General features: G+C 44.3%; 1 protein-coding gene across 2 annotated transcripts in view; it reads left to right on the forward strand.

Moving 5' to 3' along the window:
* mapk8ip2 (mitogen-activated protein kinase 8 interacting protein 2) overlaps positions 1–15,480 on the forward strand; it is a 148,906-nt gene extending 133,426 nt beyond the window's left edge. Inside the window, exons 5-14 of one of the 2 annotated variants that reach the window (XM_024379625.2) lie at positions 2,306–2,509; positions 2,949–5,274; positions 5,378–5,586; positions 8,764–8,839; positions 12,056–12,228; positions 12,548–12,657; positions 12,786–12,908; positions 13,763–13,833; positions 13,941–14,039; positions 14,851–15,480. In XM_024379625.2, coding sequence (XP_024235393.1) covers positions 2,306–2,509; positions 2,949–5,274; positions 5,378–5,586; positions 8,764–8,839; positions 12,056–12,228; positions 12,548–12,657; positions 12,786–12,908; positions 13,763–13,833; positions 13,941–14,039; positions 14,851–14,923 — 3,464 coding nt within the window. In that variant the 3' untranslated portion in view covers positions 14,924–15,480. The remainder of the gene's footprint in view (positions 1–2,305; positions 2,510–2,948; positions 5,275–5,377; positions 5,587–8,763; positions 8,840–12,055; positions 12,229–12,547; positions 12,658–12,785; positions 12,909–13,762; positions 13,834–13,940; positions 14,040–14,850) is intronic. The other variant, XM_024379626.2, reaches the window with a different exon arrangement.
* Positions 15,481–15,515: the final 35 nt, after the last annotated feature.

The raw sequence follows: 15,515 nt of genomic DNA on the forward strand, positions 1-15,515 counted from the left end.
TATGAAATCGATTCGCGGTAATGTTTTCTGCATGTTGGAATAGAAAGTGTACCCTTCTTGCTTTTGATTTATGAGCTCCGCCAGGCATTATTCTTTAATAACTGTGACGTAGAAGTCCGTCACTGGCTGCGGGCAGCATTTGGTTCTTTAACGCACACACATATTCATCACTCCTCCCTGCGCCATTATACCATAAGTTAACAATGTGGGTCGACACACAATTTAACTTCTGTCTTGGTGCATGCATTTCACACTTGTCAATGTTCATATTTGAGAGATACAATAATTATTATACTTATCAATGTTGTGGATGAGCGCATTGTTTGTTTGTTCTGTTCCTCTCTCTCCATCTCTGTAGCTTCTGGGTATGCTGGAAAAGGACCCGAGCTAAGGGAATTGGGTTGGCTTTATAGTGCCTGTCCCAAATGGCTCATTAATGCATATGGGCATATTGAAAGATTGTCAGAAATGATGTAATGTTGTAAATGTTATGTTGTGATATTGTTTAAAACCGTGTTGCAATGTATATCCTTTAGTGTGTTTAGTTCATGGAAAATGTAGGTTTGTATTGTTAATTGATTAATTAATTAGGGTTAATTGTTCTGAGGGGAGGGGCTAGCCCTACAAAAGGAGCCTCTCTCCAGTCTCTAAGGGGGAATTTTTTTGGATTGAGCTGTGGATGGGGCAGCATTGTTGTTAAGCTGTCCCATAAGGTAGACGTTGATGGCAGTACTGTTATTTTCTGTTCCGGAATCACTTGTAAATAAACACCTTTGCACAGAAGAACTTTTGCGGTTCCGCCATCTTTTTATTTTTTATAGAGGTTAGGTTATCCAGTTTAGCCATCTGGCCTACTCTACGTGAATAACAGATTCACTACCTGGAACAACAGATAGTAAAAAACAAATCTGAGAGATAAAAGAAAGATCAGGAAACTTTTTAAACATTTATTTATTCCCTTATTTAGGCACTAAACTACTGTATCTACATATATACCTACATCATTTTTAAAAACTGGTACCGTGGATCTTCAGGCAAGTCTCGTGAGGCTTGTGGGCTTCCTGGAGAACATCATCATGTTTGTGAGTGTCTCAGCTGTCCACAGAAGGTTCCTATTAGTGTGTAGGCCAAACCGTTCGGAGGCTATAGATGTTTTTGGGAGAAGACCGTTTTTGGGAGAAGAGTGCTCTAGCTCTGCCACCTTTCCACAAGCAAACCAAGGCTCTCCAACATATCAAGAAAATAGAAAACTCGATAATAGTATGAAATCGATTCGCGGTAATGTTTTCTGCATGTTGGAATAGAAAGTGTACCCTTCTTGCTTTTGATTTATGAGCTCCGCCAGGCATTATTCTTTAATAACACAGACCCCAAAGCAAATCAGCGGGATGAAGATTTAGAGGGAGGGGAAGGAAGGTTTATTCTTATTCAAAGAGGAGGAATCATGTGGGGAGGTAGATGTTCATGTTCCCCTGTCCTCAGTGATTCTCTCCTGTGATTCTCTCACGTGGTTCTCTCCACAGAACAAAGGGGCAGGATGTAGTTTTATAACTCAGCCCTAGCCTGGGGTTGACCAATTTAGAATTCCTTGCAATAAAACTGGGGCAATGGCCAAATAACAAATATCCTATTTCAGGTTGTACCAATGAGAACGTGCCACAGGACTGACATTCCTAACAGATGTTGAACTGAAAAGCAACTATTTCCATTGATAATTCCCTATTGACTTTTAGTGCTTTTGATCTCTTGTCCTCTGCGTTGTGTATTTATCTTCGAAATTATCTTATGTTGGAGAACCTTGGTTGCGTGTGGATTGTAGTTGGTCTTTTAGATTTGTCCCGCTTGTCCAGAATGGTGTTCATGTCTGTCCCAATAACAAGTTGGAATTCAGTTAATTTAGCTTGCGTAGCTGGGATCTCACCTCGTTGTAGGACTCCCTCTGTTTTAGCAGTTTGGTTACACAGGCCTGGGTAGATGCTGATCCTCTTCCCTGCATTGGGTCAGACCCCTGGATTCCGCTGCAAGGTTAACAAATCGCTGCTTACTTCAAAGCTGTGTATCGGTACAATCATACAGCGAGCTGTTGCGGAGTTGACCCATTCGGTGCGTAATGTTAATCAGCGGCATGGGACCACCTTTCCTGACAGAACAGTTCATAGAAAAGATTGCTTATGAAGGAATGCCCTAGCTTTCTAAGGAAAAGTTGTTCTACAAATGTTTGTATGATCATTTATCTACCTCTTAGTATTGTCTTTAGATGCTGTGTCTTTAAATGTTACAGAAAGCTGTTGTCCTCTGCTTGCAGGCCGTCTGTCTCCAAACCACTCTTGTCTGGAGGATGGGAGTCACGTGATGGGCCAATGCCCCTCCCAACCAGCCCCCCAGGCCCCAGGGTCCCAGAGCAAAGGTACTCCCCCCAAACAGGCAGGGGAGGGCGCCTACCCCCAGTCCCCTCGCAGGCCCCTCCTTTGCGACATGGAAGGCAACAGACGGGAGAGGCCTGAATACGGTAACAAACAAAATGGCTGCCTGTCAGAGTTCAGAGGTCATCATTCCCCATAAACATGAAGTGACGTGATGTGAAAGTGTAGTGCTCACTGGCCAGAGCTATAGATAAAGACATTGGCAAACTCCGTTTGGGATTCTCTAAAGAATGGGCTCCATTTTGACACCAATAGTTCTTAGTCCAATTTGTTAGAATTCATTTGTTATTGAGTGTTTGGACGCAACACAAGAATAGTTTGCATAGGTCGGTTTATCTCCAGCTCCCCTCACTGCCATCCCCACTTTGGTGACTTCTGGTTCAAATCTGCTATTGTTATAATGCTCACATGATCAATTCTTATTTCTCTCATTTCTCATTTCTCTCTCTACCATCTCTCTTTATCTATCTTCACTCTTTCTCTTCCCTCTCTCCCCTTTCCCCTATATCTCCCTCTCTCCAACAGGCTCCTTCGGTCAACACAAGTCTCACCCGGGCTCTAATGAGGTCATTAACTCCTCAGCTGACCCTCTGATCTTCAGAGTTCCATCCCTGGATGACCAATCCCAATGCTCTGACACTGAGGTTGACCACGACCTCAACAGCGCTGACCACAACCACAAACTTTCACGGTCCTGCACGTCCACCCAGCGACGTGCCACCGACACCTACACGGTCACCACTGAGTCAGGTCTAGACCCGGAACTGGAGAACGATCCAGACGGGACCAGCCGATGCCTGTCCTCCACTGCTCCCATTGGGGGGAATGACGGAGCTGACACCCCTCTGTCAGATGAGGAGCTGGAGAAAGATTTTGATGTAGAGTTTATGTGTAAGGAGACTTATGACATGGTGTGTAAGGAGAACCAGAGCTCAGTCTATGTTGAGTTCCCCTCCATCGAGCCCTCTGAGCTGGCTTCCTTCTCCAGCTACATGTCATCAAGCCGCTCTGATGTTCTCGACCAATCCCGAAGCACTAATCAGAGCCAGCGTCCAGGTGCAGCTATTGAGGTGGCCAATGACTCCAACTCTCCATCCTCAGACCCGGGCATTGCTGACATGAACGCCAAGCGGTGCTACACCACCTCAGACCAAGACCAGGACCTGAGCTCTCCCGGGTCAGACTCAGACATCGAAGGGGAGCTTGAGGCAGCATTTGCCTGCGGAGGACCCCTGGTCTCCAACATGATCTCTTCCATCTCAGAGACAGAGCTGGACCTGACCAGTGATGACAGTAGTAGTGGACGCTCCTCCCACCTCACCAACTCCATCGAGGAGGCCAGTTCACCCACCTCCGACCAGGAACTGGACCCGGACACCGAGTTAGAACAGGACAGTGGAATTGTGGGAATGAAGGTATCACTCCTCCTTGGCCAGCCCGACCCCATCAAAGAGGACTCACCCTTACCCTCACCTTCACAACTTTTCTCCTCAACCCTGGCCACCCCCTCCCCTGCTGACTCCCTCGTCCTACCTCCAGAGCCCTATGATGACGGCCAGGCTCTGATGGGCCTACAAAGTGTAGATGATGATGATGATAATGACTTGCCCTATGAGCACCAGGCCGACCCAGATGAGACCCTGCCCCCAGCCCAGCACTGTGAGGACAGCATGTCCAGACAGATGGTCCTCCAGATAGAACCAGACCACAGCCTGGAGAGCTTCAAACGCTCCTTCTACCTGCCAGTAGGACCAAGACTCATACCCACCCATGCTGATGACTACGATGGGAACAGTGAGGGAGGGTCTGAGTCGGAGAGCGAGGATGAGCTGAGCGAGAATTCAGACTCACCTTGGTTGCTAAGCAACCTGGTGAACAAGATGATCTCGGAGGGGTCTTATCCAATCAGCTGTCCTGAGGACTGTTTCAAGAGGTCAGTGTCCATCTCGGACACCATCTCACCCTCCTCGGACATCGAGCCAGACGCGTTCACCGAAGCCACGGACGAACAAATGCAGAAATCTGGGACGAAGAGATCGGAGGAGGAGGATAAAGAAGGGACAGGCCTGAGGAAGGAAGGGAAGGGTAGAGATAAGAGGGAGAAGAGTGCAGAGCCACCCAAAGGGAATGCAGGGAAAGCAAACGAAAGATTCGGCTCCTGTCTGTACATGAACAATCCTACAGCTGACACCATCAGACCGGTGATCGTGGAGCGCTATGGCAACAGGATATCCACAGACAACAACCACACTCAGGACTCTGAGAAAGACACCAGCCCTAAATCTGGCAAAAACACCAAGAAGAAGGATGAGGAAATGGATGTTATTGTGGAGCCTGATAACGACCTGATGATGCTGGAGGGGAGGAAGGAACTGGACTCTCCCAGTCTGAGTGACAGCGTAGCGAGTGACAAGGACGAAGGCCGCGAGATTGAGGCCAAGCCCACCGGACGCTCTACGGCCTCCCTGGAACGCATCACCACGGTCAAACACAGCATGACGCTGGACATCCCCACTGCCCAGACCAACCGATGCTTCAGCCTCACCTACTCCACCGACAACGATGAGGAAGAGGAGGAGGAAGAGGAAGGAGACTGCTCCCCGTTCCTGAGCTGCCTGAGGAAGCAGTCATCCTATCGTGGCAGCAATCAATATCTGGACAGCTCCCCGCCTATCGATGAGAGCGTCCAGGACCTCCCCCTGTCAAAGCAGGACCCCCCCCTGTGTGTGAGGGACCTCCCCCTGCAGGCCCTGCGGTCCAGGCCAGATGATGACGGTCTGGCGTACGACTCCATGAAGTACACTCTGGTGGTGGATGAGAACACTACACTGGAGCTGGTCAGCCTCAGGCGGTACGTACGGAAAGGGCCCACCTTTATTAAGGGTTTAGGTGGACTTCATTTAAGTACATGTAGTTGTTTAATTACTAACCTGTGTGAACCGTGTCCCTCCCAGATGTACCTCAGTGCTGAGTGACGACAGTGAGCTGTCTACACTGTGTGATGATGACCCTCTTGGGACGGGGGAGGTGGGAAACGGACAGGGGAATGGAGGGGTGCGGCCAGAACTCCTCAGCTCGTCAGAAGACTCCTCCCCTGAGGCTGACATGCACTTCTCCAAGAAGTTCCTCAATGTGTTTGTCAACAGCACCTCTCGATCCTCCAGTAAGTAGGATGCACACTAACAGGCTAACTAACTACAGTGCCTTTAGAAAGTATTCACACTCCTTGACTTATTCCACATGTTGTTGTGTTGCAGCCTGAATTCAAAATGGATTAAATAGGTGTTTCATTCTCACCTATCTACACACAATAACATGTTTTTAGAATGTTTTGCAAATGTATTGAAAATGAAATACAGAAATATCTCACTTACATAGGTATTCACACCCATAAGTCAATACGTGTTAGAATCACCTTTGGCAGTGGTTTCAGTTGTGAGTCTTTATGGGTAAGTCTCTAAGTATTTTACACAACTGAATTGTACAATATTTGCACCATATTATTTTTTTTAATTCTTCAAGCTCTGTCCAGTTGGTTGTTGATCATTGCTAGACAGCCATTTCAAGTCTTGCCATAGATTTCCAAGCCTATTTAAGTTAAAACTTTAACTAGGCCACTCAGGGACATTCAATGTCATCTTGGTGAGCAACTCCATTGTATATTTGACCTTGTGTTTTAGTTGATTGTGCTGAAAGGGGAATTCTGCTGAAAGGTGAATTTGTCTTGGAAAGCGATTGAAGCAGATTTTCCTCTAGGATTTTGCCTGTGCTTAGTTCTATTCCGTTTCTTTTTTCATCCTAGAAAAACTCCCTAGTCCTTCCCAATGACAAGTATCCCATAACATGATGCAGCCACCACCATGCTTAAAAATATGAAGAGTGGTACTCAGTGATGTGTTTTGTTGGATTTACCCAAATAATAATGCTTTAATTTCTTTCGCACATTTTTTGCAGTTATACTTTAGTGCCTTATTGCAAACAGGATGCATGTTTTGGAATATTTTTTATGTACAGGCTTCCTCCTTTTCACTCTGTCATTCAGGTTAGTATTGTGGAGTAATTAAAATGTTGTTGATCCATCCTCAGTTTTCACCTATCACCTATCACAGCCATTAAACCATTTGCCTCATTGTAAAATTCCTGAGCGGTTTCCTTCCTCTCCGGAAACTGAGTTAGGAAGGATGCCTGTATCTTTGTAGTGACTGGGTATATTGATACACCATCCAAAGTGTAATTAATAACTTCACCATGCTCAAAGGGATATTCCATTTCTACTTTTTGTATTTTTATCCATCTACCAATAGGTGCCCTTAGTGAGGCATTGGAAAATCTCCCTGGTGTTTGTGGCTGAACCTTTGTTTGAAATTCACTGCTCGACTGAGGGACCTTACAGATAGTTGTATGTGTCGGCTACAGAGATGAGGTGGTCATTAAAAAATGTTAAATGCTATTATTGCACACAGAGTCAGTCAACTTGGTATGTGACTTGTTGCTCCTGAACTTATTAAAAGCTTGCCATAATAAAGGGGTTGAGTACTTTTTGACTCCTTAAACATAATTCCACTTTGACATCATGGGGTGTTGTGTGTAGGCCAATGACACAAAATCTAAATTTTATCCATTTTAAACAGGCTTTAACACAACAACATGTGGAAACAGTCACTAACAATGTTACTGCACCTCCCAATCCTCTGTAAGCAGGCTACAAACTAACTAGCTAACTAATTCCTTAACTAGCTAACTCACTGTATCTCATTAATCCTCCAGTAACGAATACTGAACAAAAATATGAATGCAACATGTAAAGTGTTGGTCCCATGTTTCATGTGCTGAAATAAAAGATCCAATCAATTTTCCATACACACAAATAGCTTAGTTCTCTAAAACTTTGTGCACAAATTTGTTTACATTTCTGTTTGTGAACATTTCTCCTTTGCCAAGATAATCCATCCACCTGACAGGTGTGGCATATCAAGAAGCTGATTAAACAGCATGATCATTACACAGGTGTCCCTTCTGCTGGGGACAATAAAAGGAAACTAAATGTGCAGTTTTGTCACACAACACAATGCCACAGATGTCTCAAATTTTGAGGGAGCGTGCAATTGGCATGCTGACTGCAGGAATGTCTGCCAGAGCTGTTGCTAGAGAATTTATTGTTCATTTCTCTACCATGAGCTGCCTCTAACGTCATTTTAGAGAATTTGGCTATACATCCAATCGGACTCATGACCGCAAACCACGTGTAACTACGCCAGCTCAAGACCTCCACATCCGGCTTTTACACCTGTGGGAAATCCATACACCAGCCACCTGGACAGTTGAGGAAACAGAGTATTTCTGTCTTTAAAAATGCCCTTTTGTGGGGAAATGCTAATTCTGATTTGCTGGGCCTGACTCCCCAGTGGGTGGGCCCTCCTCCCAGGCCCACACATGGTTGCACCGCTACCCAGTTATGTAAAATCCATAGATTAGGGCCAAATGAAATGATTTCAATTGACTGATTTCTTTATATGAACTGTAACTCAGTAAAATCGTTGAAATTGTTGCATTCTGTTTTTATATTTTTGTTCAGTTTAACTTACTGCATCTCACAATCCTCCAGTAACTAACTAACTAAATATATTTTTTAATAACCTGCCCACGGACTGCGGTTGAAAATTAGCCGGCTGGCTAAAACCGGCACTTTTACTGAAACGTTGATTAATGTGCACTGTCCCTGTAAAAATAAAATAAACTTAAACTCAATCTTACTGCATCTCACAATCCTCCAGTAACTAACTTACTTTCTGGCTCTCACAATCCTCCAGTAAGTAGGCTACACACTAACTAACTAATTAATTAACTAGCTAATGTCCTGCATCTCACAATCCTCCAGTAAGTAGGCTACAGACCAACTAACTAACTACAAACTAACTATGAGCACCTAAACAATTTTAGCTACTAGCAAGGGGGATGGGGGCTGTAGTCAAACATATTATTGTTGTGACGAAAAAAGTGGTGAATGAAGCTTATACTTGGGGTTTCATACCATTTTGACTCTCATTTGATAAATCATATGATAAATGAGGGTCCATGTTAGCTCTCCCAAGCTGTAGCGTGATAAAAGATCACTGAACCATCATTAACCTCTCCATTCACTTCATTAATGAATGATCATATACATAATTAATGGTCTATTACAAATGGGAAGAACAAGAATTTCATCAACATAAGTTATTTTGACAGATGCAGTTATCATTTATTTAGATTTTATTCAGAGAGGTCCTATGGGTTACATTAATGTACCGCCCAACAAGTGTATCTGTGTTTTTACTGGGGTGTGTGTTTACCTGTGCAGGCACAGAGTCGTTTGGGCTGTTCTCCTGTACCATCAATGGAGAAGAGCGGGACCAGACACACAGGGCTGTCTACAGGTGAGTCATAGCATTCAGAACATCATTTATAGACATACGTACTGTGTTATATAAACAGAGAGCAACACAACAAGCAATCTGAAATCCTGATCAGACAAAAACCTGTGGTTATTGTAATGTTATCATTGTAAGAAAACATACAGTATCATAATATCTTATCTGTTTGACTCTTTGTTCTTAGTCATAATATGGACCGTAGGTGATATGGGACAAAGGATGGGTGTGTGCAGTAGGAGAATGAGAATCTGGTGAATCACCAATGGTCTGGAGGGAGGGAAGAAGAGATGGAGGGAGGAAGAGAGGAATGGGGAGCGAGAGGAGGGAAGTTGTCATGGTTACAGCTGTGGACCTAGTGACACCGCAGGAGTAACAGCTATATACAGTGGGGCAAAAAGTCCAGTCTACTGCCAAAAATAACTTTTGCCTTCCCGAGGCAGTCCCTGTACTACACCAAAACGTTGACGCCAAAGGAGGGGGTGGGCTGCTAGTCAGACTCAGACAGCAAGCAAACCATCCACCGCTTCCAAGTATATTATTTACTAACGTTCAGTCCCTGGTCAATAAAGTAAATGAGCTCAGGGTGAGGATCTTCTTTCAGTGAGACATAAGGGACTGTAACATACTCTGTTTCACGGAATCATAGCTCTGTCCAGTCAGCGGGGGTTCTCCATTCATCGTGCACACAGAAAGAAAGAACTGTCAGGGAAAAACAAAGGCGGAGGGGTTTGTCTCATGATTAACAACTCATGATGTTGTGATTGTGGTAACGTACAGGAACTCAAGTCCTTTCTCCCAATCTGGAATAACTCACCATCAAATGCAGACTGCATACATTTCTTCGCTTTTTGTCACTGCCGTGTATATTCCCCCCAAGCCGACACTGCGACAGTGCTCAAGAAACTACACTGGACTTTGTGCAGACTGGAAACTGCCTATTCTGAGGCTGCATTTTTTTTTTGTAGCTGTGGACATTAATAAGGGAAATCTGAGTAAAACGCTCCCGAAATGCTATCAACACATTGCATGTGCTACACATGGAGAGAACACTCTTTACTATTATTACTCTCCCTTCCGGGATAGTTATAAGACCCTCCCCCGCCCTCCCTTTGCTAAATCAGATCATTCCTCCATCCTGCTACTCCCTGCCTATAGGCAGAAAGTTAAATAGAAAGCCTCCTTGGTAAGGACTGGTCAACGTTGGTCTGTTCAATCGGAATCTATGCTTGAAGACTGTTTTGATCATGCAGACTGGGAAATGTTCCGGGTTTCCTCTGGGAATAGTATCGACGTATACGTATGACTGTGTACATCAGGAAGTGTATAGAGGATGTTGTTCCTACTGTGATGATTAGAACTTATCCAAACACATCCCTTGATTGATGGCAGCATTCACACAAAACTGAAAGAGTGAACCACCGCATTTGATCATGGCAAGGTGACTGTGAACATGGACGTGTACAAACAGAAGAACTATAACCTCTGATAGGTAATTAACAGAGGTAAAATTATAGTACAGGGAGAAAGTAGAGTTGCAATTCACTGGCTCAGACATGAGACGTATGTGGCAGGGACAAAACAAGTGTCATTACACTGCCCTATCCAACCTGGATAAGAGGAATGCCTTTGTGAGAATGCTGTTCATCTATTTTAGCTCAGCCTTCAACACCATAGTGCCATACAAGCTCATCACTAAGATCAGTGCCCTGGGTCTGAACCCCTCCCTGTGCAACTGGGTCCTAGACTTCCTGATGGGCCGACCCCGATGGTGAAGGTAGGCAACAACATCTTCGCCATGGTGATCTTTAACATGAGGGCCCCACAGCAGTGGAGAGGGTCAAAAGCTTCACGTTCCTCAGCGTGCACATTCCTGAGGATCTGAAATGGTGCCTCGACACCGACAGTGTGGTGAAGCTTCAACCTCAGGAGGCTGAAGAAATTCGGATTAGCCCCTAAAAACCTCACTAACTTCTACAGATGCACCATCGAGAGTATTCTGTCAGGCTGTATCACCACCTGGTATGGCAACTGCACCGCAGCCAAACACATAATCAGAGGCACACTGCCTGCCCTCCAGGACATCTTCAGCACACAGTGTCGTAACTGGAAGGCCAAAAAGATTTTTAAGGACATCAGCCACCAAAGCCACAGCCTGTTCACCCCGCTACCATCTAGGAGGTGGAGACAGTATAGGTACATCAAAGTTGGGACCGAGAGACTGATTAACATCTCCAGGCCGTCAAACTGTTAAACAATCATCACGAGACAGCTTCTGCCCGGTACCCAGCCCTAAACTGTCACTATCTAGCTAACATCTGGTACTCTACCCAGCACCTGAACCTTAGAGACTGCTGCCCTATATACACAGAGCCATTGAACACTGGTCACTTTAATAATGTTTACATACTGTTTTACCCATGTTATGTTTATATACTGTATTCTAGTTATGGCTCATCCTATATAACTACACCTATAAACACCTATTCATATACTGTCTATACACAACATTTATATGTATACATATTTATATTCCAAACTCTGACATGCTCACTCTGATATTTCTTGATATCATTTTTAATGTTTTTTAAGTTTGTGTATTGTTATTTATTACTGCACTGTTTGAGCTAGAAACATAAGCATTTCACTGCACCCACAAATCTGTGTTTAATTTATATTTTGATTTAACCTTTATTTAACTAGGCAAGTTAAGTTAGTTAAGAACAAATTCTTATTTACAATGACGGCCTACCCCGGCCAAACCCGGACGACGCTGGGCCAGTTGTGTGCCTCCCAATTAGTCCGGATGTGATACAGCCTGGATTCGAACCAGGGACTGTAGTGAGAGCTCTTGCACTGAGATGTAGTGGCTTAGACCGCTGCGCCACTCGTTACTTGGTGTACGCGACCAATAAACTTTGATTTGATTTATACTCACACCAGCCTGTCACCACCTGGGTATCACTCTGTGTGTGTTTGTGCCCCCTGTTCCATTCCTCAGTAACTGAATCATTTTTATCTCCCTAGCCTTTATACGACTATCATCCAGCACTTCCTCTCCCCCTTCTCTCCCTCCCTAAGTGTGTCTCTGCTGTTTCTTCAGCTAACAGCCTCTCCTCGGGGAGACACCTGATATCCAGACAGATGCTGCTTCCTTCTCACTAAAACCCAATAATGTGTGTGTGTCTCTACCCTCTGACCTCTGTCTCCTTCCGCGTACAGGTTTATCCCCAGACATGTGGATGAGTTGGAGCTGGATGTGGACGACCCTCTATATGTCGAGGAAGAGGAGGATGACTACTGGTACAGAGGCTACAACATGCGGACGGGAGAGAGGGGGATATTCCCAGCCTTCTACGCCCATGAGGTCATAGGGCAGTCCAAGGAGATAATGGGTGAGTAAAATATTAGGGGGGCAGGTAGCCTAGCAGTTAGAGCATTAGGGCAGTAACTGGAAGGCTGACCCTGCAAAACAACACATTTCACTGCACATATCCCATGTATGTTACAATATTTTATATTCATGTCTGGTAGGAGAACAGTTCTACTGGAAAATGTCCTTTCTATACTGAGTATGTCAAGTGTTGACAGTGTTTCATCACTGGAGTAAGATAAATATAATAAGATAAATAAGATAAAATAAGATAGAATAGAATAGAATAAGCTAAAATGCTTCCCATCTGATGTCACTTCCTGTGTGTGCACTTCCTGTAGGAATGAAGAGGAACCCAGCCTGGATGGACAGTTTCAGTGTTCAGTTCCTGGGTTCTGTGGAGGTGCCCTATCACCAAGGCAATGGCATCCTCTGTGCTGCCATGCAAAAGGTAAACAGGAAATGCATCACTCTGTGTTGGGTGAACCTACAGGTCATAGGGTCCTCAATAGTCTGAATGAGACAGTCTTTAAATAATAAAGTTGATCTGTATTGAACTCTCTCTTACTTCTCTGTCAGATTGCGATAGCGAGGAAGCGGACGGTCCATTTGCGGCCCCCCTCTCTGTGTGAGCTGGAGATCAGTCTACAAGGGGTTAAACTGGTGATGAGCCTGGAGGATGAATACGACACTATGGATGAGGTGAGAGATGAAGGGATGAGAGATGGGGAGTAGTGTAAGTAAGGGGTGCAGGGGAAGGGAGGGTAAGGGATGAGTGCAACAAATGTTATAAAAATGGCAGACACTCTTGAGCGACTGTAGTGTATTCAAAAGGAGGCTGAAACCACCCCATAGTATGAGCATCTCTCTCTCAATTTCAATTTCAATTTAAGGGACTTTATTGACATCGGAAACATATATTTACATTGCCAAAGCAAGTGAAATAGATGATAAACAATAAAAAATGAACAGTAAACATTACACTCACAAAAGTTCCGAAAGAATAAAGACATTTCACATGTCATATTATGTCTATATACAGTATTGTAATGATGTGCAAATAGATAAAGTACAAAGGGGGAAATAAATATAGGTTGTATTTACAATGGTGTTTGTTCTTCACTGGTTGCCTTTATCTTCTGGCATCAGGTCACAAATCTTGCTGTTGTGATGGCACGCTGTGGTATTGGGAGTTTATCAAAATTGGATTTGTTTTCGAATTCTTTGTGGGTCTGTGTATTCTGATGGAAATGTGTCTCTAATATGGTCATACATTTGGCAGGAGCTTAGGAAGTGCAGCTCAGTTTCCACCTCATTTTGTGGGCAGTGAGCACATAGCCTGTCTTCTCTTGAGAGCCAGGTCTGCCTTTGGCGGCCTTTCTCAATAGCAAGGCTATGCTCAAGGAGTCTGTACATAGCCAAAGATTTCCTTACGTTTTGGTCAGTCACAGTGGTCAGGTATTCTGCCACTGTGTACTCTCTTTTCAGGGGCAAATAGCATTCTAGTTTGCTCTGTTTTGGTTGGGTCTAATTGTGTTGCTGTCCTCTCTCTCCAGTTTGACAGATGTAGTCACTTCTTCCAGATGAAGAACATCTCTTTCTGTGGATGCCATCCAAAAAACAATTGGTATGAAAATACATGTTGAGGATACATTTCATTAGATGATAAACACCAAGAATATCAACTTGCTTTATTTACATTTCATCTAATTCCCCCTCTCACTCTCTTCTCAGCTACTTTGGCTTCATCACTAAGCACCCCATGCTGAACAGGTTTGCCTGCCATGTCTTCGTCTCCCAGGAGTCAATGCGGCGTGTGGCCGAGAGTGTTGGGTGAGTCACACACAGTACCTCATTGTCTCCCTCTCACGATTCTCATTCCTTTTGAAGCTCTGCTTGTAAACCTAGGGATAAGGACAGCACTCTCTGGTACTCTGCCTCTCCACAGCATTATTTATTTTATTGAAGTTGTAGCATTGGCTGTTCTCCAGTAGTCTACCAATGCTTTCACACATCTCCCAATCTCTGTCACAAGTGGTATACTGTGGTCGGAATAGTAATGGTGGAAACGATAGCCTACCTATTAAGCAATTTAGTTCAGTTGGCACAATGGAGAGGAGAAGAAAGTACATTAAAAAGTAGAGCGAGAACAAGCTGGGGTTTATAATGACCGCAGTTCCTGTCCTGTTAATCTTGTATGAATCAGGCATATCAGGTTTCAATTATTAAAGATGGGACACAGCAGAGCAGAGGGCAGAGCAGGGATGGGCTGGTGAGTGAGTCAGTGTACTTTTATTTAACTATGAAAGTCAGTTAAGGACAAATTCTTATTTACATTGACGGCCTACCCCGGCCAAACCCTAACCCGGACGACGCTGGGCCAATTGTGCGCAACACTACGGGACTCCCAATCACGGCCGGTTGTGAAACAGCCTGGAATCGAACCATGGTGTGTAGTGACGCCTCTAGCACTGAGGTGCAGTGCCTTAGACCGCTGCGCCACTCGGGAGCCTAAAATGGGAATGATGGTATGGAGAAATGTTTACTAAGCTGAGGCTCATCTTGGACTAGAACCATGATGTTAGTCTGGCTGAGAAATTATTGCTGGGTGATTTAGTAGGACCTCTGTTGTCTCCCTCTCTAGACGGGCTTTCCAGGAGTATTACCAGGAGCACCTGGAGTATGCCTGCCCCACCGAAGACATCTACCTGGAGTAGAGCAGGCAGGAAGCAGGAAATGTTGCCATGACAACAGTCTTCTCTTCTTCTTCCTGCTGCTGCTTGTATGTTTATCAATTTCAATCACCAGAGGACGCTGGTGGGTCTTCTCTCCATTGCAAAAAATACCCCTATATCTCTCTCTGAAACGGAAATGCTCATTTCAGTTCTACAGTATGCTATGTGTTTTATTTATTGATTCATTTGTTTGTTTATTTTCCCTCTTCTAGATGGATTGCCTGTTTTTTACCTTTTGTTTTCTATGATACAGTTGTAGGAATAAGGGTCTTGGCACCTGTTATTTTAGATATGACGTATTATATTCCTACTACTGCTATTTCACATGTTTGAATGCATGGTTAGGAGGGTAATGCACACACAGAGCTATTAGGACACAAAACCAGCTCAACATTGAATAGGACCTGGATCATATTATTTGGTCAGATATGGTTTGGTGTAAATATACACTACCGTTCAAAAGCTCGGGGTCACTTGTTTTTGAAAGAAAAGCACATTTTTGTCCATTAAAATAATACCAAATTGATCAGAAATACAGTGTAGACATTGTTAAAGTTGTAAATTTCTATTGTAG

The sequence above is a fragment of the Oncorhynchus tshawytscha genome, linkage group LG19 (assembly GCF_018296145.1).
Source record: "Oncorhynchus tshawytscha isolate Ot180627B linkage group LG19, Otsh_v2.0, whole genome shotgun sequence".
NCBI lineage: Eukaryota > Metazoa > Chordata > Actinopteri > Salmoniformes > Salmonidae > Oncorhynchus > Oncorhynchus tshawytscha.